The sequence below is a fragment of the Callorhinchus milii genome, unplaced genomic scaffold (genome assembly GCF_018977255.1).
Source record: "Callorhinchus milii isolate IMCB2004 unplaced genomic scaffold, IMCB_Cmil_1.0 Scaffold1, whole genome shotgun sequence".
NCBI classification, from domain to species: domain Eukaryota; kingdom Metazoa; phylum Chordata; class Chondrichthyes; order Chimaeriformes; family Callorhinchidae; genus Callorhinchus; species Callorhinchus milii.
The window spans coordinates 70,006,677-70,033,838 of record NW_024704742.1 but is presented as its reverse complement, the minus strand read 5'-3'; the positions used below and the strand labels follow the sequence as shown (position 1 = coordinate 70,033,838).

Below are 27,162 nucleotides of genomic sequence, written 5' to 3'. Positions count from 1 at the left end.
AATCGAACCTGGAGCCATTTGCTTGTGATGTGAGCGTGCTATGCTACTGGACTCCTGCAAGGATTATTATTTATTATTTGGTACTTCCTGGTAAGATGTGACCCAGACAGAGTGAAGTGCTGGTTTCACCAGGTAAAGTGAGAGGAAAACCTACCTTTTATGTCTCGAAATATGTAGGTTCCAACAAAGGAGAGCACCACCACAGATATGGGTAAGGCACAGTCTGACAGAGTTTCCCGGGCCCTGGCATGTAGAAACGGGCTGTATGCGTGTGGAAAAAAATATATAATCATTACAAAGAATATAAAGGTTGAGCAGTGACCTGATCAAGGTCTTTAAATCATGAGGGTTTTTAGTACAAGTCAACAAGAAATGTACAAGAACAACAAATTAGATTTGTAGAGTGTCTTTCACATTGGGAGGTCATCCCAAGGCCCTGGATAGTCAAGGATTTGGACCCGAGCTGGGGGTCAGGATCAGGAGAGGTGGGGGGGCAGGGAGGGTGTGGGCTGGAGGGTGACCAAAGACACGTTTGAAGAGGAAGGTCTTGACACAGACCTTAAAGGAGGCAAGAGAGTGGGGGGGCAGGCTAAGGGACTGTGGGATGGAGTTCCACAGGGTGAGGGCAGAAAGGTGAAGGCACAACCGCCAATGGTAGGGGGAGCAGGACAGGGGACATGGAGCAACAACAACTTGTAGCGCCCTTCATGCCAGGTAGCGTCCTGGAGCCCGCTGAGAGGAGGGAGCAGACAGGTCAGTGTACAGCACAGAAGAAGGCCCATCGTGTGTATGCTTTTAAAGAGCAGTCTTTTCAGTCCCATTTACCTGCCCTTTCCTCCATACCCCAATGTCACCACCACTAAACTTGCTTGCCCAGGGAGGGGTAGGGGAGGAAGAGTGGAGTTATAATTGTATAATAATCCTTGCATTTGATATCGTGTCGTTCAGACATCTCAAAGCTCTTCACAGATACACCGTAAAGTGAATTGACTGTATGCTTTGTGGGCAAAAAGCAGCAGCCAATTGCACGCAGTGGTGTCCCACAATTGACTGACCAAATAGTTATTAATTTTTTTATATCCGCCAATCGACTAACAACCAGGTTCCGACTTACTGATAGGTAAACAGAGACTTATGGAGTAAGGAAACTTGCCTAAGGTTTCACCCTGCTGTAGTCAAACCCAAGTCCGCTCGCTTGCGAGGTGAGTGCTCTAACCAATACATTACAGGACTCCATGAAAGGAAAAGGAACATGGGTTAGGGTGGGAAGGGAAGGAGAAGGAGTTTGAGACAAGTACCTTTTCCTGAACTGATACAGAGTGTAGCCAAGCCACAGGGTTCCCAGCATCAGCATCAGGCTGAGCACAGCTGTCTCTCGCCCACATCTCACAGTCTGCGGGTCGAGGGTCGAGCTGTTGTGCAAGAAGCTTGTGTTGAAATCTGAGATGGAGTTATTCAGTGACACCAAGTCACCATCGTGGTAAAATTCCTCGAAAACTGAAAACACACGCAAACGAAAATTATATACATACACATGCACAGACACACACCACTTGCACACAATGCAAACTAAATTATATACAGACATGCATGTGCACATACAAACACACACATGCACACACACAAGTAACGTATATCCCCAAAAGTTATATACAGACAAGAAAAAGAGGTGCATGGAGACAGGGGAGAGAGGGGGAGGTGGGGGAAGGCGGAAGTGTGTGTAGGGATGCAGGACGAGGGAGCTTCATAAAGGTCCATGGCAGAATCCCTTCGAGCCTCTTTACAAACTTACTTGTGGCCATGCCTTTACAAGCGTCCACCACAAAGGCAATGGATATGAATACGGCCAGGATTTCATCCGTCGACCTGTGAGAGAGACAGAGTTCATTATTCAACTGGAACTCAAACAACAACAACTTGTATGTGTGGAGTCCTGCAGCGTAGTGGTCACAAGCGAGAGGACCTAGGTTTGAGTCTCGGGTAGGGCAAAATCTTAGGCAAATTTCCCTACTCCACACGCCTCTGTTTACCTAGCAGTAAATAGGAACCCGGTTGTTAGTCGATTGGCAGATCGCTTTCTGGGTGTAATAATCCCCTCAAAAAAAATTGGTCATTCAATCCACGACTGTTCGTAGGACACTACTGTGCACAATTGGCTGCTGTATTTTGCCCCCAAAATATATTTTGTGAAGGGCTTTGAGACATCACGACGACATGATAAGACACATGACGTGTATTGAGTAAGCGAACCCAGCAGCCAATTTGCGCACACCAACATCTCACAAACAGCCTTGAAGTGAATGACTATTTATTTTTAAATCTAGGGGATTGTCAGCCTGGATAACAGCAGGAGAAACTTCATTCTCTTTTCAAATAGTGCCCCAGGATTTTTAGCATCCACCTGAAACAGGGCACAGAAACTCAGTTCAACATCTCATGTGAAGGACGCTGTTTCTGACAATGTGACGCTGACCCCCAACACTGCACTGGAACTCAAATCCGGATCTGAACTGAAAGTATATTTTGTGGGTGAAACGCAGTAGCCAATTGCGCACAGCAGTTTCCTACAAACAGTCGTATATAGAGTGACCAAATTATTATCATTTATTTATTTATTTTGAGCGAACTGTCACCCCTGGAAAAGCAATCTGCCAATCGACTAGACAGCTTGACAATGAAGACTGCTTACCTTTTGAAAAACGATTTCAGCAAACTTAAATTAGCGACACCGTAGATGACGCAAAAGAAACTGTTCCACAGGCCCACGCAGGCGTAGAAGGCGTAGAAATTTAGCTCATAGTCATCGCAGATGTCTCGGATTACTGGGGAGGGGAGAAGAGGAAGGTCGATGGTCGAGGGTTCCCATAACAAAACGAGTCTCAAGGGCAGCACAGTATGGTCGGACTTGGATCTGTCACCATTCTTAGAATTACACAGAACCATATGAAACAGGCAGTTCAGCTCAACCAATTTGTGCCGGTATTTATACTTAATACGAGTCTTCCCCTCTCCTGTTCCCCTCTCTTCATAACAAAATAATAATTGGACTCGACATAGAGCCTTTCACATCAGAATGACACCTCACAGCGGTTCCCAATGTGGTGAATGGGTATTCTAGGTGAACCCGGTAGCCAATTTGCGTACTCTTTGAGAGACCAACACAGATGGTTGAGAGACTCTGATATTCCATTGCCAAACATGTTAACTTGTAGCCAGCTTGGAGTCTACTTACCATGGATGTAGAGAGCCAGCGGTGCTGTTGTTAATACTATACCCATCGGCTGGCCGGCCAAGATCGCGTAGCAGATGCCGCCAATACATTGGGCAAGAATAGTTTTCTGCACATCTGGAAATGAAATTGCGGAGGTTTGGACTGTCTCTGGGGAATGCTGATTCCCCTCACACAGAACCATTGTCATCCGCTCCGTGGCCAACTCCCAGGGAAGAGAGGCAGAGCAAGACTCTTTGCTTTAGTGGTCAACTTTAAAGCAGGAATGTAGTAACAATAATATTTCTTGCATTTGATATACGGCCTTATCACGTCGTTGAGACATCTCAAAGCGCTTCACAGAATATACTGTAAAGTGAATTGACTATATTTTGGGGGCAAAACGTGGCAGCCAATTGCACACAGCAGTGTCCAACAAACAGTCGTGGATTGAATGACCAAATTATTATTTTTTTGAAGGGATGGTTATCCCCAGAAAATGATCTGCCAATTGATTAACAACCTACTTACTGCTAGGTAAACTTCAGTTGTTAATTTTAAAGCAGGAACGAATGAGAAGAAGTAGGCAAGCAAGAGAGAATGTGAGTGGGCAAGAAAGAGAAAGGCAGAAGTACAAAGTGAGAGGGAGAGATAGAGAGAAAGAACAAGAAAGAGAGAAAAACAGAGAAGAGAAGGTATTGCATCTACCCCATAAAATCCCTGTGACGCTCTTTGAGACGTGAAAAATGCAAGGATTATTATTAACAACATACTATTATTGGAAAGTTCATATTTCATGTATTTAGTGGGATTCAGAGCTATTGTTATTTATTCTCATGAGTTTTGGTGAAAAATAACCAGTGTTTATTATAATAATATCCTTGCATTTGATGTAGCATCTTTAACACTGAAACACCTGACAAGTGCTTCACGGGATTTTATTTTAAAGTGTAGTGACTGTATTTTGAACGTGGCAGCAAATTCGCTCACAGCAACATCCCACAAACAGTCGTGAAGTGAATGACCAGTTTTATTTGAGGAATTGTCGGCCAGGACACCTGGAAAGATAAGCTCTCTTCTCTTTTCAAATAGCACGATAGGATCTTTTACATCCACCTGAACAGGCACAGACAGGGTCTCGGTTTCACGAAGGATGGCACCTCAGACAATGCAGCGTTCCCACTGGAGCGTCAGGCTGGACGGTGTGAGCTCGGCTATTTCAAGTGAGAACTTAACAAGTGAAAATTTGGGTCAGAAGAAGACGACAAGTGTTTAATATCTTACCGATCGCCCCTCTGGTGTTCTCATCATTTAAGGTTCCAAAAGCTATTGTCGGTAGCAAACAGATACAGTAGAGAAACAGGATGGTGGTGATGATCTTGCGAATGGCTTTATTGCTCCCGATGATACCTACAATCAGACAGTTATAATCCTTACATTTGATACAGCGCCTTTCACATCAGGAGGACGTCTCAAAGGAGAGAGTGCTTCCAGCTGATTTTTATATACGTCCTTCACGTATGCCACATCTTAGTGCATTTCGCTGTGGTGGGGTTGTACACCCAGTAAGGGAGAAGGAGGGAGGTAATCATTGGCTTTTTCTCTTCCGCCCACCTCCTATTTTGTAGATAAGAGAGGTGTGATCCACTATAAAGCAGGTCAGTTCCCCTTGTTATTCTAAAACCACATAATAATAATAATCCTTGCATTTGATATAGTGCCCTATCATGTCATTGAGATGTCTTAAAACACTTCACAGAATAAACTGTAAAGTGAATTGACTGTATATTTTGTGGGCGAAATGCAGCAGATAATTGTGCACAGCAGTGTCCCATAAACAGTCATGGGTTGAGTAACCAATTGTTTTTTCGAAGGGATTATTTCCCCTGGAAAGTGATCCGCTAATTGTCCAACAACCAGGTTCCTACTTATTGCTAGTAAGTAGAGGCGTGTGGAGTAAAGAAACTTGCCTAAGGTTTCGCCCAGCCCGGGAATCGAACTCGGCTCCTATCGCTTGCAAGCCAAGCAACAACAACAACAACAACAAGATTCCCTTTATAAAGCGCCTTTCACGTCAGGAGGACGTCCCAAGGCGCTGCACAGTTGGGTCAGGACCCGAGCAGGGGAAGAGAGTCGAGAGGGGAGCTGAAGGCTCGGTCAAAGAGAAAGGTTTTGAGACCGGCCTTGAAGGAGGAGAGGGAGGAGGCGGCGAAGGCACTGGGGGATGGAGTTCCAGAGCCTGGGGGCTGAGAGGCTGAAGGCCCGACCACCGATGGTAGGGCGATTGGGGCGGGGGACGTGGAGCAGACCGGAGCCGGAGGAACGGAGGGTACGGGCAGGTAGGTAGGGGGATAGTAGGTCTGAGAGGTAGGAGGGAGCAAGGCCGTGAATGGCCTTGTAGGTGAGGATGAGGATCTTGAAATCAATCCTCTGGGGGATGGGGAGCCAGTGGAGGCGAGCGAGGGTGGGAGTGATGTGGTCCCGAAGCCTGGTGCGGGACAGTACACGAGCTGCAGAGTTCTGAATGACCTGCAGCTTGTGGAGGGAGGTGGCGGGAAGGCCGGCGAGGAGAGAGTTCCCATAGTCCAGCCTTGAGGTGACAAAGGCGTGGACCAGGGTTTCAGCAGCGTGAGGGGTGAGGTAGTGCCGTAGTCTGGCGATGTTCCGGAGGTGATGGAAGGCGGTGCCAGTTGTGGTGCGGATGTGAGGGAGAAAGGACAGCTCAGGGTCGAACAAAACCCCGAGGTTCCTGACTGGCTTTGAGAGGTGGAGAGTGCAGCCTTGGATGCTGATGGTGTCAGCGCCTGAGGTGCGGAGGCGCTGACGTGAGCCAATCAGGAGGGCCTCGGTTTTTCGCACGTTGAGCTGAAGAAAGTTGTCTCTCGTCCAGGACTCGATGTCGGACAGGCAGCTGTCAGGACATCGGTGGTCGTGGAGTTGAGAGTAGAGGAGGAAAGGTAGAGTTGGGTGTCATCCGCATACATGTGGAAGTTAACTCCATGTCTGCGGATGATGTCACCGAGGGGGAGCATATAGAGGGTGAAGAGGAGGGGACCGAGGACAGAGCCCTGAGGGACACCACATGAGACAGTGCGGGGGGTGGAGGAGAAGCCATTTGTTGAGACAAAGTGAAGACGGTGAGAAAGGTACGACCTAAACCACTCAAGGACAGTGCCTTGAAGGTTGAGGTGGGAGGACAAGCGGTGGAGTAGGATAGCGTGGTCGACCGTATCGAATGCTGCCGATAGGTCGAGGAGGACGAGGAGGCAGAGGGAGCCCTGGTCACAGATGGTCAGGATATCATTGGTGACCTTGACCAGGGCAGTTTCTGTGCTATGGGCAGCACGGAAACCTGACTGAAGGGGTTCGAAAAGTGAATGGGTGGAAAGGAAAGAGCGCAGTTGGGAGGCGACAACTCTTTCCAGGACCTTGGAGAGAAAGGGGAGGTTGGAGATGGGCCGGTAGCTTGATAGCTGCGACGCATCAAGGGAGGGTTTTTTCAGGGTGGGCGTGATGGTGGCAGTTTTTAAGGGAATGGGGACAGAGCCAGAGGAGAGGGACAGGTTGACGATGTCGGTGATATGTGGGGCAAGAAAGTGGAGCTGGGAGATAAGGAGTGGAGTGGGGATGGGGTCAAGGGAGCAGGTGGTTGGTTTCAGGGATAGGATGAGTTTGGTGACAGAGGGTGGGGAAACGGGTACAAAAGTGAGTAGGGGAGGATGGGTAGCAGTCGGAGTGTGGGAGTGAGGGGGTGGGGGGTTGGTGGATGTTGGAGGAGAAGTGACCGCGGAGCAAATTCCCTTGATCTTGGATTCAAGGAAATCCAGCATCTCCTCGCAGTGAAGCATGCTAACCACTACCCTACGGGACTCCACACAACACCACTGGACACCATGATCACGCCGGGGGGGGGAGCGAGTGTGCACGACACAGTCCAATTTCCAAAGCGTAGGCGACACAGGTATCTAGAACTCTGGCTGATTTGGAGACTATCAAGCACAGCGATGGGTTTCCGCGTGAGTCAGACAACCTGCCAATCAGGAAAAAAAAACAGCACTCACCATCCGTGTAATCAGAGAGGTACAAAGGGAGCCGGCGAAGCATGTCGTCCGCCATACCCCGCCCAATACGCACAAAGTCCACAAGCTAGAGAACAACAACAACAACAATAACAAATTACATTTGTATATCACCTTTCACGTCAGGATGACGACTCAAAGCCCTGGACAGGCAGGATTCGCACCCGAACTAGGAGTTGGCATCAGGAGGTGTGGATGGCAGGGAGGCTGGGGGTAGGAGGGTGACCGAAGGTTTTGAGAGGGGCATTGAAGGAGGAAAGGGAGGGGTCGAGGCGGAGAGTGGGGCAGAGAGGTTGAAGGCCTGACCACCGATGATGGAGCGGGCAGGACAGGACACATGGAGCAGGCCAGAGTCCACCGAATAAAGACTGCAACTCAGTTGCTAACAACAGAACAACCACCGCAACCGGAGACGAGTTAAAATAAAAAAACCTTATCGACTGCCGGAGATGTCAACTTGTCTGTAAGCTCATCCTGAGTGTGAAGTGAATGAGCCTTTTTATTAAGGGGAGAAATCAGTGGCCAGGAAACCAGGAAAAACTCTGCTTCTCAGGGATTTTCAAGCAGTGCTGCTGGATCTTTCATGTAATAATAATCTTTGCACTTGATATAGCGCCTTATCACATTGTTGAGACGTCTCAAAACGCTTCACACAATATGCTGTAAAGTGAATTGACTGTATATTTTGTGGGCGAAACTTACTTACTGCTGGGTAAACAGAGGCCTGTGGAATAAGGAAACTCGCCCAACATTTCACCCTGCCAGGAATCAAATCCAGGTCCTCTCATTTGCGAGGCGAGTACTCTAACCACTCCGCTACAGGACACAACCTGAACAGGCACAGTTGGTTCAATGTCTAGGTTTAATATCTCATCCAAAGGACAGCACCTCCGAGGAGTGTTGTAAATGGAAGTGAAAGGATTGCTCTTAAAAGAGCCGGCACTGAAATGATGGACCGAACAGCCTTCCTCTGGCCGTAAATTTCTGTCGAGCGGCCTCGACTGTGAGCTCAAATATATCATGAACTCGTATCCTGTGAAACCCTTCAAGACGTTTCGATATGATATAAATAAATGCACGTAGATATATTTTTCAAAAAAACTTATATTTGATACAGTGCCTTTCACATCAGGAAGACATATGAAAGCGATTCACAGGATTTAGTTTAAAGTGTTTTGCATGAAAAGTTCTGATATAGGAGCTTGAACCCCCAACCTAACTCGAGAGAAGACTGCTACTTTCTCCAAAAGGCTGTGGGTGCTGGATCCATTCACATTTTCAAAACTGAGGTGAATAGATTTTTGTTAGGTCAGTGCATAAAGGGATATGGAGCAAAGGCAGATAAATGGAGTTCAGGTATAGATCAGCCATGATCTAATAGAATGGAGGAATAGGCTTGAGGGACTGAATGGCTTCCTCCTATTCTTATGTTTCTGTGCAACTGCCTGAGCCAAGCTGGCACACAATATTGGCAGAGAGAGAAAAAGAGAGGAGAAAAAAAAGATATTTTTCTCTTGAATAAAAACCAGAACATAAAATTCTTCCACACAACAGACGTTTAATCCAAGTCTTTTGGAGGCTAATTTCCCTTCCAGGTCCAGATGACCATGTAAACTTTACGAGGTCATATGAATCATTTAACAAGGTCATATAAACCATTTCACCTTTAATTATTCCAAAGAATTCCAGTAGTTTAATCACAAAAATAAGGTGAAAATTGACAATTTTTAGTCCAGAATCCTTCATTTAATATTGCCATCGGAAACTGCTCCCTCCATTCCTCCCCACAAAACTGTGGAAACCTTTAGATTCAAGTCTTAATGTGGAGGCTGGATTGGCTTCCAAATTAATAGTGAATGTTTTCACCATGGGGGCAGGGGGGAACTTCAATATTAAGGGCCAACTCATGATTATCTACCGGGGGAGTGGGCGGGGGGGGGGATAAGTGGGGTTTCAAGCACTCTCTGGGCTTCCTGCCCCCTGCCTTAGCACACCTGCCTTACAGTGCAAAAGTTACGCAGCTCCAGTCAAACTCCCCACCTATCATTGCCTCCCATTTCACAATCTCCACCCCTCCCCACCTAAACAGGGCTTAAGGCTAGGACCATGGGAAGCAGCCTGAGGGCACCTGTCAAAGTCAAATATTTGGTATGAAAATGACAGTCAGCATGACTGAAGGTGCAAAAGAAATATCCTCACTGGCAGTCAGCAGCATTTTTGCAGTTCAACCATATGCCAGCAATGCAATTGGTAAGTTATTGCTTACTTGGTGAAGTTTTGATGAGTTGATATTAACTGCTGATGCGCAAAGCACTTTGACTTGTCTTTAACCTGGAGTTAAGGGAATGGGAAACAGTACCACCCAGATCTGCAGGGGCAGCTGGGTTCTCGGTGGTGGGTTGCGGGGTGGAGGTTGGAGTCCACAGATCAGATAGAGGGAGAAGCAAGAGGAACATTTTAAGCCAACACGCAAACTAAGGCCACTGGGTAGTGTTCTCGCCTCAGAGTCAGAAGTTTGTGGGTTCAAACCCCACGTCAGGGCTTTGAGCTCATACAGTCCAGCTGATACTACAATGTTGTGCTGGGGGGTGAGGGAGAAAAATGCTGTATTGTCGGAGGTGCCGTCTTTTATATCACACGTTAAACCAAGATCCTATCTGCCTGTTCAGGTGGATGTTAAATATCCAACAGAGCTACGTATTTGAAAAAAGGAAGGAGTTTCTGTCTCCGGGTATCCTGGCTGAAAATCCCCCGGATAAAATTGCTTGCTCACTTCATGGCTGTTTGTGGGACTTTGCTGCTGTAGGAACATAACAGTTTAACATCCACCTGAACAGGCAGATGGGACCTTGGTTTCACGTCTCATCTGAAGGTCAGCATCTTCGACAATGCAGCCCACACCCCCTCTCACACAACACTGTATTGCAGCGTCAGCCTAGATGATGAGAATTCAAAGTCCTGATGTGGGGGTTTGGACCCACAACATTCTGACTCAGGGGTGAAAACATGACCAACTGAGCCAAGCTGATGGCTTCTAGACCAGGAGTCTCCAATCGGTCGATCGTCTCTAGCTGGCTAGCTCAATAAAAACAACACGCAAGAGCAATACTTTCGGCAGTTTAACATTAAAGTCTATATCTTTTTTTATTTCCAGATGCATGAAATACTTTGTGCACCTGGCTTTGTTTATAACAATAATAATTATAGTCCTTGTATTTGATATAGCATTGTTTCACGTCATTGAGACGTCTCAAAGTGCTTCACTTTATATTATAAAGTGGATTTTCGAGGCGAGCAAACTAACCACTACTCCGCAGGACGTTTTCAATTTGATTGAATAACGACACAGTTCTATTGCTCCTGCCTCTTGTTTTTTTTGATCATATGTGACCTCGCCACTTAGTGACGAATGACCGGTTGGAGTTCCTGTACTAGGCATGGACTGAATCCAGCGCCGGAGTAAAGGACGCTGCTCTGTTACCTGTGGAGTTTTCTCCTCCTCCTCTTTGAGACTCTTCTTTTCTTTGATGCCCGGTTCCGTGTGGATGACTGTGAGCAGGTGTCTCTGCAGGAGCAGGGCCTCTTTAAACTCCTCTTCCGTCTTCGCTTCCAGAAGCTTTTGACGGAAGTTGATGTCAGAAAACATGGTGGCGAAGGTTCTCCCAACCTCGCTCGAAGTTTTTGTCGTCTTCTGCACTTGCGGCGGTGGTGGTCGTAGTGGGGGAGGGGGGACGAGGGATGAAGAAAGAAATGTGTGAACAACAAAGCCAGGAAGAGTCAATGACCCCAACCCCTCCCTCGCTCCTCTGATCTCACCCTTCCAATACATCCACCCTACCTCCTGTTCCCTCCCCACTCCCATCACAGCATCAAGCCATTTCTTAAATGTGTCCCAGTGTCCTGGCCTCAACCACCTTTCCTGGCAGCTGTTTCACTTGTTAAATACCTTTTATGGAAACACTTCCTGGTTAAGCGCTCTGGGACTACACTGCATGAAGGGCGCTATATAAATGCAAGCTGTTGTGTCTGTCCTGAAATTGCCCCCTTCGCAACTCTAAACCTGCGTGCTCTTGTTCTGCTCTACGGGTGCATTCAAATGCATTGTTCTGGGTTTAACTTTCTCAATGGGAATTGTACACCTCTCTGTGACACCTTGCCTCGATACTGAAGAGCCCCCGGTTTGTCTAACCGTCTCTCCATTGTGATAACGCTACAGCGCAGAAAAAAGACAAAAGGAAATTCGAGAAAACCAGTGAGGTTATTGACTTTCTGAGCCACCCAGTCTAATTCCAATTTCTGGTCACCTCCCTCCTCCCCAACCCTCGCTGCACCCATTCATAATACCCCCTCCCCACCTTGTTTCAAGCATTTATTCCCCTTTGAAATTAATTGAAGGACGCTGCCTTAACCACACAGAGTACCACATTCCCAACACCCTCGACCTAAAGACAATTTTGCAAACCCACCCGATTTCTCACGCTCTCACGTGGGTTTCCCCATCTCTGAGCTGTGTGTGGGGGGGGGAAGCAAAGAGGTGGAAAGGGAGAGAGTGAGAGGGAGAGGGAGAGTGAGAGAAGGAGAGAGCGACGTTCAGAGCAGTAACACCTTCAGCCATGAAAATTACCGTTTTGGCTGGAGTTAGGATCAATATCACAAACCGCACTTCACAGCAGTTCTCACCCCAGTTCTGAGGCCTTTCTAAGCGGCTTATACACACGCGACTTCTCCGAATCGTTGCCACTGTAGATCTATTTTAAAAGAAGGTGTCGATAAATAACAATTTGATACAGTGCCTTTTCATGTCACTGTGAGCTCAAAGTCCCCAACGTGTGGCTTGAACCCACAACCTGCTGACACAGAGGTTAGAGTGCTTCCCACAAAGCCCCACGTGGGGATTTTGAGCAGTCCAGGCTGAGGCTCCAGTGCAGTGCTGGGGGGGGCGGGGGTTTGGGGGTTTGCATTGTCGGATGCGCCGTCCTACAGATGAGATGTTAAACCAAGCAGAAGTTAAAGATCCTGTGACGTTATTCAAAAACGGAAGGTTGTTTGTCTTTGAGATATTTCAACCACGGGATAAGGCGCTCTATCAAATGCAAGGATGCCTTTATTATCATCAATTTCTCCTTGTGGGAAAACAAATCAACAAAATACTTTTGACAAAAAAAAGGGAGGGGGAAAAAAAACCCACATTAAGTGAGGATTTGGGTTGTCTAGAAACAGAGAGAAGAAATTGTATGTGTGTGTGTATATATGTATGTGTGTGTGTGAGAAAAAGAAAGAGAATATGCCAAACAGATGTCTCTTTGTGCTCAATGCCTACATTGTTCCCAAAAATCTCTGTAAATGTAAAAAAAATACATTTACTAAGTAAGTGCCTCCATATGCGAATCAAAGAGCTAGGGGAGGTTTGGTTTGGATAGTCACCTAGTTAGCGTGACCTTGGGTGAATGAAAAGGAATGAGGCTCCAGGTTGGTTGATCTGAATGGAAGACCATTCTCCCCAAGTGTCAAGTTAATGTTGAGGTTAAAAGATCCTTAACAAGGAGAACCTCTCCCCTCTCACCCGGGTTATGATCATCATCTCCAATGGATCGATCGAATTCAAGATCCTCATGTCCAACTTCAAATCCCTCCAAATCCTGGCCTGCTCCACGTCCCTTGCTCTACTCGCTCCAGCATTGGCAGTCAGGCTTTTATCCTTTCTGCCCCCACCCTCTGGAACTCAATCCTGGAGCCCCTCCACCTTGCCTCTTCCCATGCCTCCTTCAAGGACCATCTCAAGACCTTCCTGTTCGACCACACCTTTGGTCATCTTCCCTCTCCCGACCCCTCCCCCCTCAACTCCAGCCCGCAGCTCAGGTGCAATCCCTTGACTGTCCAACACCTTGGGACATTCCCCTGACATGAAAAGCGCTATATAAATGCAAGTTATTGTTGCCGTAAAATTGTAGACTAGGATTTCAGCTCCACCACCGAGTATAATAAATCTTAAAAATAATGTAACTCCCCCCAGCACTGAACTAGAGTGTCAGGCTGGACAGTGGCTTACGTTTATACAATGCCCAGCACCCAACCTCACAGTGCTGGTTAAACAACCAATGTGGCATAAATGGGAGGGGGTGAAAAATGAGATCTGCGGTTACAATTGTCACATGGATGGAGTTTGTCTTTGTAGACCACTGCAGAGAACAAGGTTATACTTATGAGGACAAATTTAATTTGATTTATTTATGGGGAGATTGGGAAACTGGGGCTCTTTCCCTCTAGAACAGAAAATAATCCTTACGTTTGATATAGCACTTTTCACGTCGAGTGTAGTAACTGTGTATTTTGTAGGCAAACACAGCAGCCAATTTGCACACAGCAATGTCCCACAAACAGCCATTGAATGACTTTGTGAAAGGTGCTATACAAACATAATATTGTTGTCGTTGTTGACCAATTTTATCTGGGGATAATTGTGCAGAACACCAGGAGAAATTTTGTTGTCTTTTCAAATAGCACTGTGGGATCTTTAACATCCACCTGAACAGGCACAGACAACAACAACAAATTGTATGTATATAGCGCTTTTCACATCGGGAGGACGTCCCAAGGCACTGGACAGTCAAGAGTTTGCACCCGAGTCAAGGGCAAGGGGGTGGGGTTGGGAGTGGGAGGATGACAAAGGCACAGACTAACAGACTGGTTCTGAGACAAACCTTGAAGGAGGCAAGGGAGGGAATCAGGCGGAGTGGCTCTGGGATGGAGTTCCAGAGGATGGGGTAGAAAGGCTGAAGTATGGAGCAGGGTAGTGCCCGCCGAGTGGAGAGAGTGAACATGTTGGTAAAATTTTAGCAGGTCGCAGAGGCAGTAAGGTGCTTTGAAAATGATGCCGAGGATCTTGAACTCGATCCTCTGGGGGACGGGGAGCCAGTGGAGCTGGGCAAGCATGGGGGTGATCAGCTCACGGAGCTTAGTTCTGAATTGTGGAGGGAAGAGTCAGGAAGTCTGGCGAACAGGGAATTAGCATAGTCAAGTCTGGAGGGTACTTTGATTTAATAATCATAATAACCCTTACATTTGGTTCAGCGCCTTTCACGTCAGGATGACATCCTAAAGCGCTTCACAGGATATACTGTAAAGTGGAGTGACTATGCGTTTTGTGGGAGAATGCAGAAGCCAATCTGCTCACACCAACATCCTTCAAACAGCCACCAAGTGAACCACTATCAAATCTCTTAAGAGCTTTGAGACGTTCATCTTAGTTGAGAGGTGCTGTATAAGTGCAAGCTGTACATGGTAAGTGAGTGCTCAAAAAAATACGCTGTTAAATTCAGTGTGAACACGGTGGCCAGAGATATTACATATTTACAAAGAACGGCATCTCCGACAATGCAACACTATGTTGAAGCACCAAAATAATAATAATAATCCTTGCATTTGATATAGTGCCTTATCACATCTTCGACATCTCAAAGCACTTCACAGAATATACTGTAAAGTGAATTGACTATGTGTTTTGTGGGCAAAATGCAGCACATCAGTGTCCCACAAACAGTCGGGGTTTGAGCGACCAAATTGTTATATATTTTTTGAGGGAAAGCGATCTGCAAATCAACTAACAAACATGTTTCTACTTACTGCTAGGTGTGTGGAGTAAGGAAATGTGTCTAATGTTTCTTCCTGCCTGGGAATTGAACCCAGGTCCTCTCGCTTGGAGGCGAATGCTCTAACCAATATGCTACAGGACTCCAGGACTCCCAACTTATGGAAAGAGACATTGAAACTCACGTAAGGCAGATCCAGGACTGCTGGTACTGGATGCCTGTAGGTGTAGCGGAGACTCCTTGAATAGTGTCTGACAGAAGGTGCACTGGGACAACACAACACACTTGTATTATTGGTTAACAACAATAACATAGCGCTGTTCACACATGATAGCATCTTGGAGCGCTGAACGGTGATGGAACCTGATGCCGAGCCGGGGGAAGGTGACCATAAGCACGATCGAAGAGGATGGCCTTCAGTCATGATCTGAAATAGGGGAATGAGGGGGCAAGGTGGAGGGATTGTGGGAGAGAGTTCCAAAGCACAGCCACTGATGGTGGAGTGGAGGGGACGAGGGACAAGCAGGACGCCAGTTCAGCATTCCAAGATGCCGCCCGACATGAAAGGTGCTGCATAAATGCAAGTTGTTGGAATTCTCCCCACTCAGCTCCTGTTAATCCTCCTGAATTGGCTCGAAGGTGGCATGCCTGGCAATGGAGTGCCGGAATTGAGCCAGCTCTCTGTAGCAGTCTCTAGTCCAGATCCTGAGCCAGGCAGTATTCCAGGCCACTGCTGATAACATCACAGCACAGTCTGGCTCATCAGCAGTACTTGGAAGGGCAAACCAGTCACTGGGGGCTGGGAGTCATCGCACTCAGCTCCTGAAAACACTGCAAGCCAAAGCCGTAATGGATAGGGTGGTCCTAGCTGGACAAGTGGCGGGAAAGCTTGCCAGACAGCAGTATCATTGGCAAGCTCTGCGGTTTTAGACTCCAGGAGTTACCCCAACACACACTCTGGAATCCCAAAGCTTTGGCTCTTGCCAACCTGTGCCTACGATTCTCTGGGATTAGATAAGCAAGGTGCATCCCTACCAGGAAGAGATTGCGCGTGAGAGAGAGAGAGCACATCCATTCCAGAAAGAGCGAAATATCCATGTGTCACTGGCATACACATGTGGAACTCTCAATCTGTTAACAATTATGAAGCGTCTCTCATGCTGGAAGGACATGCTAAGGCATTCGATTCTCTTAAGCACGATAGGTTTCTGCATCAGGAACAAAACCCCCCAAAACTCCCAAAGAAACAAATAATAATAATAATCCTTGCACTTGACATAGGGCCTCATCATGTTGTTGAGACGTCTTAAAGCGCTTCACAGGATATACTGTAAAGTGGATTGACCGTGTATTTTGTGGGTGAAACATGGCAGCCAATTATGCACAGCAGTGTCCCACAAACAGTCGTAGATTGTGTGTTCACATTTTTTGTTTGTTTGCTTGTTTTGGAGGGATTATTACTCTTGGAAAGCAATTTGCTAATCGACTAACAATTAGGTTCCTCCCACTCCCCTGCCTTCCCCACCCCCCACCCCGCCAGAGCCCATACCATTGCCGTCCTGCACGGCCTCTGAGTCGGTGAAGAGAGCTGCCAGGAGCTGGTCACAGTCGGAGCCAGGCTTCGAGCTCTCAGTGGTGGTCTGGGTGAGCATCTCACTCAGGACCTGGTCCAGGGAGGGGGCTGCCGTGTCCAACATCACCCCCGTCCCCATCAGGAATCCATCCAGGTCCAGGTGAGCTCGCACTTCCTCCCCAAAGTTCTTCAGCTTCAGGTACTGTGGGGGGAGGGGAGGGATGAGAGAGAGAGGTGGGGGTTGGTGTGGAAGGGGGAGAGTTAGAGCCGGTTGCAGGGAAAGAGTGGGACAATGGGGGGACGGGAAGAGGTGAGCAGGCAAACAGAGCAGAGAGGGTTAATAATAATAATAAAGATAACTATGTGGAAATATAATAATATAAGTACGTGGCAATGCATCTTTGATACAGAGCCCTATCGTGTTCAAGACGTCTCAAAGAGCTTCACAGAATATGCTGTAAAATGGGAGAAACTAACATAATTCCTATCATCATCGCTGCAACATCTGATATAGTGCCTTCTAACATCATTGAGACCCCTCTACGGAGTGATTTAAACTGAAGTAACATAATAATAAGATAATAAAGTTATGCTAATTCAATAAACACAGAAAAAATAATGTTAATGAAATAAAATGTAATAATAATCCTCGCATTTGTCATAGCACCTTTCACACCAGGAGGGTGTCTCAAAGTACTTCACGAGATTTACTGTAAAGTGGAGTGATTGTTTTGTAGGTGAATGCCAGAACACCGGGAGAGATAAATTTCCTTATTTTTTTCCCAATGGCGCTGCGGAATCTTGGGAGGAAGTCCACGAAGTCCACCTGAACAAGCACAGACGGGATCTGGGTTCAACGTCTCATCCGAAGGACAGCACCTCAGATAATGTGGAGATCCTCCAGCACCGAACTGTAGCGTCAGTCCAGACTGTGAACTCAAAGTTTCCGAGGTGGGGCTTAAACCCACCACCTTTTGAATCGAGCACAGCAGTTAACATGCTCGATTGATTGAGTGAGTGAGCGCGCACGCACACAGGGGAAATAAGGGTTTTAAGGGATGAGGGTGGGGGTAAACAATAAAGTTACAATGTGCCGCTTACCTTTCTTGATGTGTGTATAAGCACAGATCCTGAGTTGTTTTCTCCTGGAAGTGAAGAGATATGAAAGCGATGTTAAAATGCCACTGCAGTTCAAATGGAGTGTCACATCCATGCAGAGTCCTGCAGTGTAGTGCATGCTCACATCACAAGCGAGAGGACCAGGGTTCAATTCAATTCTCCTTACTCCGCACACCTCTGTTTACCTAGCATTTCAGTGTGCCATATACATGTACCGACTTTCCACAGTGGGGCCCCATTATCATGCTCTTCTTTGCAGAGCAAATTTGGTTATAATGCGGCTGCACCATAATAATATAATAATAATGTAGCGCCTTATTATGTCGTTTAGACCTCTCAGAGTGCTTCACAGGATACAATGTAAAGTGAATTCACTGTGTATTTTCTTGGGAGTCATATAGCGTAGTTGATAAAGCAATCACCTCGGAAACAAGAGGACCCGGGTTTGATTCCCAGGCAGGGTGAGATCTGAGGCAAGTTTCCTTACTCCACACTTTTGAGACGTCTGAATCATGTGATAAAGAGCTATTTCAAGTGCAAGGATTATTATTATATATAATAATTTGGGTCTGAAATGCTGTACTCTGTCCAGCGCCTTGGGACGTCCTCCCGACGTAAAAGGCGCTATACAAATGTAATCTTGTTGTTACTATTATATTTTGTGAGCAAAATGCGGCAGCCAATTGCACACAGCTACATCGCACAAACAGTCGTGGATTGAATGACCACATTTTTTTCTGAGGGATTATTACCCCCGGAAAGCAATCCACCAATCGACTAACAACCGAGTTCTGACCTAAACCGAGGCATGTGGTGTAAGGAAACTTGTCTAAGGCTTCGTCCTGCCCAAAAATCGAACCTGGGTCCTCTCATTTGCGAGGCAAGAGCGCTAACCACTAACCCAGGGGACTCCACATGGACACCATTCATTGCAATAAAATGCATGCCTTATACAAGTACAGGAAAGGACAGCGGCAGTGACCGGGTGACCCAGAAGTTTTGTTTTAGGAGAGAGCTGGGTTGGGTTCCCAACCATTACAACTGAGCTCCACTGTACCTTGTCGGGCACCCTGCTCAGCGTTTACACGCTCACTAATAGAAATAGGAGGAGGAGGAAATGAGGGAGATTTTTTTTCATTGAAACAAACAGCAAAAAGCATGTGGAGCAAAGTGCTAGGACAGCAAGAGCTACTTGGGGAGGCGGCGAGGTAGACCAATGGTCTAAATAAAAAGCGTTACTACGTCACTCTGTTGCTAAGCTATTATAGCTTCTAAATGCTTGACAGCATTACTGTGTAACTAGTTTACCCCTAGTAAAATAGTAATGCTCCCAAGACAGGATTTCACCTGAGAAGCTCTGTCATTCCAAACGACTTAAAATCTCGACCGTCCCAACACAGAAATAATTCAGAGCAACACCTTGTGTTCACACAGAACCCTTCACACAGAGTGACGTCTTGGGAGCACTTAACACGGGTGAGGGGGTGACGGGGGGGAAAAGAATTGCCAGTAGGCATAGTCGAAAAGCGTAGTTTTTTTTTAAAGCAGATTTTGAAAAGCAAATTCTTGCATTTGGCACATTGCCTTATCACTTCAGGATGATCTCTCAAAGCACTTTGTGGGATTTTATTGGAGAGTAATTGTATTTGTGGGTGAAACTGGCAGTTAATTTGCACACAGCCACATCCCGCAAATACCCATTAATTGAGTGACCGGTTTTTCATCTGGGGGATTTGTTAGCCTGGCCAATGGGAGAGAGAAACTTCCTTCTCTTTTTCTAATAGTCTTAAGCAAATGCTGGAGGTGAGAGGGCATTATGCTGTAGTGTCAGAGCACACAGAGGCCGTCCTTCAGATAAGGCGTAAAACCGAGGTCATTCTGCCTGTTTAGGTGGACTTTAAAGATCCCATTAAACTACTTGTAAAGAGGAGTCTCCCTACCCCGGTGTCCTGGTCAACCATCCCCTGGATAAACAAAAATAGTTGCTCATCTCATCCGTTTGTAGGACATTTGCTGAGAGCAAATTGGCTGCTGCGGGTGGCTAAAGAATACACAGTCACTACACTTGGCAGCAATTCCTTTCTGTCTTCTAAAGAAGGAAAGATTATTATTTATTTATCGTATTTAATTATATTTCACCCACAAAACAGACAGTCAATTCACTTTACAGTATATTCTGTGAAGCGCTTTGAGACATCTCAACAACATGATAAGGAGCCATATCAAATGCAAGGATTATTATTATTATTTATTTTTGCACTCACATCCCAACCACAATCAGCCTTGTTAATGTGCCGTACCTTTAGATGGGAAGGGGAGGGGTAGTGGTAGCGGGGGAGTACAGAAGAAGGGAAGAGGGTGGAGGAAGGGGAAAAAAGAAGAGGAGAAACTCTCTCTCGTTCACTTCAAAGTTTTGGCGGCGACTCAGCATTGACATGAAATGCCTCGCGAGTCAATGTGAGGAAATGGCCCTGCATTGTGCAATGTTCAGTCCCCATTCTGACCAGGGAAGTCATTCACTGAGCAAGCTCTCAGGGGAATCGATCGGCTCCGTTGCCAAGAGAGATTTCACCCTTCCCCGCCTCCCTCTCCCCTCCCCCCCATCCGTCGACCCAACAAGCTGTTCTTTCCCTTATAATAAAAACACAAATCACCGGACCATTCTATGAACAATAGCCCAGACAATTCAACCAAAGAGACTTGATAACTTCCTCAACGCACCCAGCGTCCCCCGAGAGGCGTGCACACTGCACACACAGCCACATTATCCTGATCAGGTCAAAATGGTTCTGCGTGTTTAACTCTCATTTTAAGTTCAATTTTTACAAGAAAAGTGAATCAACTTTACATAAAAACGATATGTTTGAACTGATATCTAGCAATGACTTACACACTATATACCAAGCAGTGACTGACACTGTATGTAGGTGGGATGCATGGAACTCTTGTTTGGTTTGGATACTCTTAAGCATGGCGATTCCTTTCTGCATTTGTCAGACACTCGGCTGTTCAAAATAAATTGTACAGTAACTGGTACACTGTATGTAACATCATACAGTGTCTGACACAGTGAAAGAAGGTCTCTAGTTGTGATCTAAAAGGTGGAGGGATTGGACAGGAGAGTTCCAAATCTTCGGGGCGTAGTGGCTGAAATTGCAGCCACCGATGGTGGAGCGGAGGAAATGAGGGTCAAGCAGGAGGCCAGAGCTAGCTGAGCGGACGCAGCGTGGGGTAGAAAGTAGGTCAGAGAGGTAGGGAGGTGCCAGGGTATGAAGGGATTTGTAGATGAGTGAGAGGATCTCAAAATCGATCCATTCTATGATAGGGAGCCAGTGGAGCCTGGTGAGGACTGGTGTGAGTATATTTTAGTGTGGGTGAGTATACTCAGCACCATCCCCCCAGACTTCACCAACACACGTCAACATGCACCATACATACCATCAATGCTCGTGTCCAGTTTGACATTCATGTTGACAAAGAATCGGATGTCATCATCGCTAACCATCTCATGCATCTCACCCCGGGCGTTCTCTTGGCTCTCCGCGGTTTCCTCATTCCCAGATCTCAGATTCCCTGGGGAGGGGGGAATAAAGATCTGTTATCTTTATACAAACACTCCATTACAGACCTGTCTGCTCCCTCCGCTCAGCGGGCTTTGGCCTGCTCCACATCACCCACCCACCCGGCCCAGCCTGCCCCACCATTGGTGGTCGGGCCTTCAACCTCTCTGCTCCCAGAACTTTGGAACTACATCCTACAGTCCCTCTAGCTTATCCCTCCCTTGTCTCCTTGAAAGTACATCTCAAGATCTTCCTCTTCAACTGTGCCTTCAGTCACCCTCTTACCCTCCCTACTCTTTAATCCAACCACCTGCTCAGGGCTCAAATCCCTGACTGTCCAGCACCTTGGGACATCCTCCCGACGTGAAAGACGCTATAGAAATATAATTTGCTGCTGCTGTTGTTAACAGTCAGCGTGTCCCCAATGCCTGGTTTATACACTCATCTGCACTCAATAGAAATCCAGCAAAATTAGTATTAAAGTATAAAAGGTCACATTCCACCCAGAGGCTATGGACGCCCCACAATAAAAACAGACCATTAAATACTTTAAAGAGCTTAAGTTATGCGTAACTAGTTTTTTTCTGGCGGTAACTCTTCTGAAGAATTCCAAAGACTTTTGCGCACCTACTCTCCGCCAACGGACAAATTCCTAGGCTCATTCTGTATAAATTTCACCTCAAATCCCATCTTTGAATGTGCCTATCACCACTAAAATAAACGTCTCAAAATACTTTGTGGGATTTCACTGTGAAGTGCAGTGACTGTGTACTTGCAGGCGAACGGCAATATAAACTGAAGGAATAGGGCTGGACAGGCTGAAAGGTCTCCTCCTCTCCATCTCCCCCAATATACCCGGCCACATCATGACTTTACAGTCAATTAGTATTGACTTTGATTATTTCCCAAATTTCTGCTTACCATTCCATAACATTTTGAAGTCAACAGTCCTAATAATAATAATCCTTGCATTTGATATAGCCCCTTATCACATCGTTGCGATGTCTCAAAGATATCTGTAAAGTGAATTGACTATTTTGTGGGTGAAATGTGGCAGCCAATTGCGCACAGCAGTGTCCCACAAACGGTCGTGGATTGAGTGATCAGTTTTGTCTGTGGGATTGTTGACCAGGACACCCGGAGAAGGACTGTGAACTCAAAGTCCCGATATGGGGATTGAACCCATGACACGAGAGAGCTACCCACTGAGCCAAGGCGACACACTGTTCTGAAGAAGGAAACAATTCCCAGGCACGTCTGAGGCATCTAAGTTATGCAAAACATGAAACATAGCAGAAACCACTCACCACTTTCCTGATAGAAATATCCATTCGCAGACATGGCTGGGGCTGGGGTGTCTGAATCAAAAAAGAAAGCGGAATTTCATCTTGTAATAAAATTATATTTGATTTTAATGAGACTCAAATGCCTCCAAACCCCGCCCCCTGCCTCACCCATCCCTTATACTTTGACCTACTGTACCCACACCAAGTCACAGCAATCACCAATCTCCATCACTGTGAATAGATTTGGGTAATATTATTAATAGTAATAAAAATAATTGTTGCATTTGATACAGTGTCTTATCACACCATGAAGATATCTCAAAGCGGTTCTTTGGATATACTGTAAAGTGTAGTGACTGTGTATTTTGTAGGCAAACACAACAGCTTATTTGCACATAGCAATGTTCCAGAAACAGCCCATGGAGTGAGTGACCAGTTTTATCTGGGGGTATTGTCAGCTAGGACACCTGGAGAGAGAAACTCCTTTTTCTTTTCGAAAAGAAGTCATTAAAGAAAAGGATCTTTAATGACCACCTGAACAGCTACAGACAGAAACTGAGTGTAACGTCTCATCCAGGGGACATTGCCTCTGGGCTGTGCAAAAATTAGCTGCCATGTTTTGCGCAAAAATTACACAGTCATTACAGTATATCCTGTGAAGCACTTTACGCTGTCCATCCCACTATACCACAAGTAAGGATCATTATTACAGTATATTTAATTTTCAAAGAAATAATTTGTCTATTGCCTTTTAAGAAGTTTTTTTTCCAATTCTGGTTCGATTCCTGTGGGGGGCGAAACCTTAGGCAGTAAGTAGGAACCTGGTTGTTAGTCAATCGGCAGATTACTTTCCAGGAGTAATAATCCCTCCAAACGATAAATAAAAAAATGTTGGTCACTCCATCCATGACTGTTTGTGGGACACTGCTGTGCGCAATTGGCTGCCATGTTTCGCCCACAAAATATATAGTCAATTCACTTTATATAGTATATCCTGTGAAGCACTTTGAGATGTCTCAGCAATGTGATAAATCACTATTTCAAATGCAAGGATTATTATTATTTTTACTTTTCAAGGAAATAATTTGTGTAGTTGCCTATTAAGAAGTTTATTCCTGATTCTGTCTCAACGTCCCTGCTATGGTCAAGTAAACTGAGGTCACAGAGGGCACCTGGCACAACAACAGCAACAAATTACATTTGTATAGCACCTTTCAAGTCGGAAGGATGTCCCAAGACGCTGGACCCCAGACCCCTGAATGAGCCCCCAGACACCTCTCATCGAGCACCAGCACACATTAACAAGTTGCATTTATATAGCGCCCCTCACACAGGGCAGCGTCCCAGAGCGCTTCACACATTAACACCACATCAGCCCTCAATGAGAAAGATATCACACTCAGACAGTAACTTCCTCTTTACTACTGTAAATCCTTCCAAACTCTGCACTCACAACATGGCAATAAATGTACACTGCCCCACCCCCCCCACTTTCTCCCCCCTTCTCTCCCTCCCCCCATTTTCTCTCTCTCTTCCTCCCCCTTTTCTCTCTCTCTCTCTCTCTCTCTCCCCTTTTCTCTCTCTCTCTCCCCCTCCCTCCCCTTTCTCTCTCTCTATCTCTTCCTTCCTCCCCTTTTTCTCTCTTTCTCTCTCTTCCTCCCCCTTTTTTCTCTCTCTCTCTCCCTTTCTCCCTCCCTCCCCTTTCTCTCTCTCTCTCTCTCTTCCTCCCCCTTTTCTCTTTCTCTCTCTCCCCCTTCTCCCTTATCTTTCTCTGTGAGACCTTTAACACCATTAGATACAATGAATCCAGTTTCCCCTAAACATGTGGTTTCCTCAAAGACAAGGTGTTAAAACTGATACTGTTACACTCTTTCTCTCCTCTGAGTGTATCCTTTCACATCCTCTTTTGCTACAGTCTCTCCCTCCAGCCACCCAGTGATCCTACTGGGGGGAGAAGTTTGCAATACATTGGGGTTTTTTTTTTGTTTGGGGGGGGGGAACAAATTTGCTCCAGTTAGTGAATGGGACATTGAGGAGTCCTGTAGCTCAGTGGTTAGAGCACTCGCTTTGCAAGTGAGAGACCTGAGTTCAATTCCAGGCAGAGGGCGAAACCTTGGGCAAATTTCCTTACTCCACACAGAGCCTAATAATAATCCCTCCAAAACCAAAAACAATAATAAATTGGTCATTTTCAATCTACGACTGTTTGTGGGACATTGCTGTGCGCAATTGGCTGCCGCGTTCGCCCACAAATATACAGTCAATTCACTTTACAGTGTGTTCTGTGAAGCGCTTTGGGACGGCCTCCCGACGTGAAAAAGCGCTATATCAAATGCAAGGATTATTATTATTTCAAATAGAGATAAACAATTGGATACAATTCCTCTACATCTCAAAGGCAAGAGGTAGGGCAGCACTGTGTAAAATGAATAGGAGAGAGAAAGAAACAGTGAGAGAATGATACAGAGAGAGAGAGGGGAAAAAAGGAAAGAGGAAACAAACAGAAACAAGAGAGAGAAAAAAGTCCTCCCCCCCCCCCCCCCCCCCCCCCACTCCCCACACACTTTTTCTTTCCACCATGCATTATACTTTCACCCAAGTTTCATTCTGCAAATAAATCATTTGCAAAATTCTAGACTGTTCTAAAATATCTATAAGATTAAACTTCCCCATTCCCCCCCCCCCCCATTAATATGTTTGCATCTATTCATTTATATGACTTAAAACCACAACTCTTGGTTCACCACGAGTTTTAAGAGATCTTTAAGATCTCTCTCCCTCTCTTTCTCACCACTTGTCTGCAATTGCAAATCTCCCTCTCTCTCCATCGCAGTGTATCCACTCTAACTGCAACTTGAGAGATGCTCCATCACTCCCTCATGCACATCCCAGCGTGTCTCTCTGTCTCTCTCTCTCACATCAAAAGAGTTTCTAAGCAAAGTGAAACTGACTTGAAATACTGCCAGAGTGCCAGCCCCCAAAACCCACACCCCTGGGTCCTAACCTCCATCTCTTTACAACACAAACACATACTCTCAATCTCTCTCTCTCTCTCTCTCTCTCACACACACACATACACACAAACAATCAAACCCCCAAAATACAACAAACTGAGGTAGGAAATATTGCCAAGATATTGCTCTTTTTTTTCAAAGAAAAAATACAAAACAAAATTGGTAAAATTGATAAAAACTCACTCCATGAGTGACTGTTTGTGTGACACTGCTGTGCGCAACTGTCCACCGTGTTTGCCTACGAATACACAGTCACTTCTTTTCACAGTAAATCCTGTGAAGTGCTTTGAGACGTCCTTCCGACATGATAAGGCGCCATACCAAATGCAAGGATTGTGATTATTAAAATGAGAGAAAACATGTGTTTGTATCCTGGTCAACAGGATTTGCCCACAAATATACGGTCAATTCACTTTACAGTCTATTCTGTGAAGCGCTTTGAGACGTCAAGAAGACGTGAAAAGCGCTATATCAAATGCAAGGATTATTATTATTATTAACAATTTCCGCACTCTACCTCTCCCCACACAAATAAAATTGTTCACTCGGTTTAGGTTCTTTGTGGGTGGTCGCCATGCGTAAATCGGCTGCCATGTTTCACCCACAAAAATACCTACACTGCACAGTCAAGATGTCTCAAAGCCTTCACAGGACTTTTACTGTAAAGTGGTTGACTGTGTAAATTGTGGGTGAAACGCAGCAGCCAGTTGCACACAGCAGTAACCCACAAACCGCCATGAAACAGATGAGCAATTTTATTTGGGGGATTGTTGACCAGGACCCTGGGAGAGAGAAATTTCCTTTTCGTTTTTGAATGGTACCATGGGATCTTTAACGTCCACGTGAACATCAGACTGAATCTCGGTTTAATGTCTCATCTGAAAGACTGCACCTCTGACAATGCAACACCCCCCAGCACTGCATTGGTGTCAGCTTAGACTATGTGAGTTGAAGTCCCGATGCAGGTCAGTTGGCAAGAGCCATGGTTGTGTGTGAGTAAATGCTGAAGATTAATGACTAAAACTGCACACAGTTTGCCATATCAAAGCTCACAACACAGCTTTGTAAATTGGAATTATTGCACCATTAAACTGACCACACTGAGCCTGTAACATTTTGGTGTCTGAGAGAATAATAATAATAATAATCCTTGCATTTGGTACAAAGTGCTTCATAGAACGTACTGTAAAGTGAATTGACTGTATATTTTTGTAGGCGAATTGGGCATTCCAGCTATTCACAACTATTTCTCGCTGGGAGGCCAGGGTTGTATGTAACGAAGGGATGAGGTATGGTTTTTTAGTGGTTTCAGAGAGTGAATGGTAACCAAGGTAACCTATTGAAATGGCTGTGAAAGTTGATCAACCACACGATAATATGGGGGAGTTATTTACAGCGTATCACATATCAGTCCAGAATTCGGCAAAAGTTCGAAACTGGTTTAGCCTTAGCAAGACATTGTGCATTCCACAAGTCCAACAATCTTTGGTGGATTAATAATGGCGATGGGTTCACAGTCAGACTTAACTCATTCGGCGACAGGCTGGCAACACTGAAAATCACTGTTCAGTAATTAGCTCCCAAATGTCTCCATAATTGTGGAGTCCTGTAGCGTATTGGCGAGCGTGCAAAAAATGTCGTCACTCAACGCACGACTGTTTGTGGGACACTGTGGTGTGTAATTGGCTGCCGCATTTCACCCACCAAATACAGTCAATCCACTTTATACTGTAT

General features: G+C 45.9%; 1 protein-coding gene across 3 annotated transcripts in view; it reads right to left on the bottom strand.

The window, feature by feature from the left end:
• The window catches only part of slc4a11 (solute carrier family 4 member 11), a 50,491-nt gene that overhangs the window by 8,223 nt on the left and 15,106 nt on the right, over positions 1-27,162 (bottom strand). Inside the window, exons 1-15 of one of the 3 annotated variants that reach the window (XM_042343767.1) lie at positions 25,206-25,463; positions 22,436-22,486; positions 21,007-21,141; positions 17,551-17,594; positions 16,426-16,651; positions 15,061-15,142; positions 11,912-12,035; positions 10,769-10,978; positions 7,270-7,354; positions 4,493-4,618; positions 3,233-3,346; positions 2,690-2,822; positions 1,793-1,866; positions 1,299-1,497; positions 155-261 (exon numbers count right to left, since the gene is read on the bottom strand). In XM_042343767.1, coding sequence (XP_042199701.1) covers positions 155-261; positions 1,299-1,497; positions 1,793-1,866; positions 2,690-2,822; positions 3,233-3,346; positions 4,493-4,618; positions 7,270-7,354; positions 10,769-10,978; positions 11,912-12,035; positions 15,061-15,142; positions 16,426-16,651; positions 17,551-17,594; positions 21,007-21,141; positions 22,436-22,486; positions 25,206-25,242 — 1,747 coding nt within the window. In that variant the 5' untranslated portion in view covers positions 25,243-25,463. Of the gene's footprint in view, positions 1-154; positions 262-1,298; positions 1,498-1,792; positions 1,867-2,689; positions 2,823-3,232; positions 3,347-4,492; positions 4,619-7,269; positions 7,355-10,768; positions 10,979-11,911; positions 12,036-15,060; positions 15,143-16,425; positions 16,652-17,550; positions 17,595-21,006; positions 21,142-22,435; positions 22,487-25,205; positions 25,464-27,162 lie in introns of those variants that run through there. The other 2 variants (XM_042343764.1, XM_042343770.1) reach the window with 2 other exon arrangements.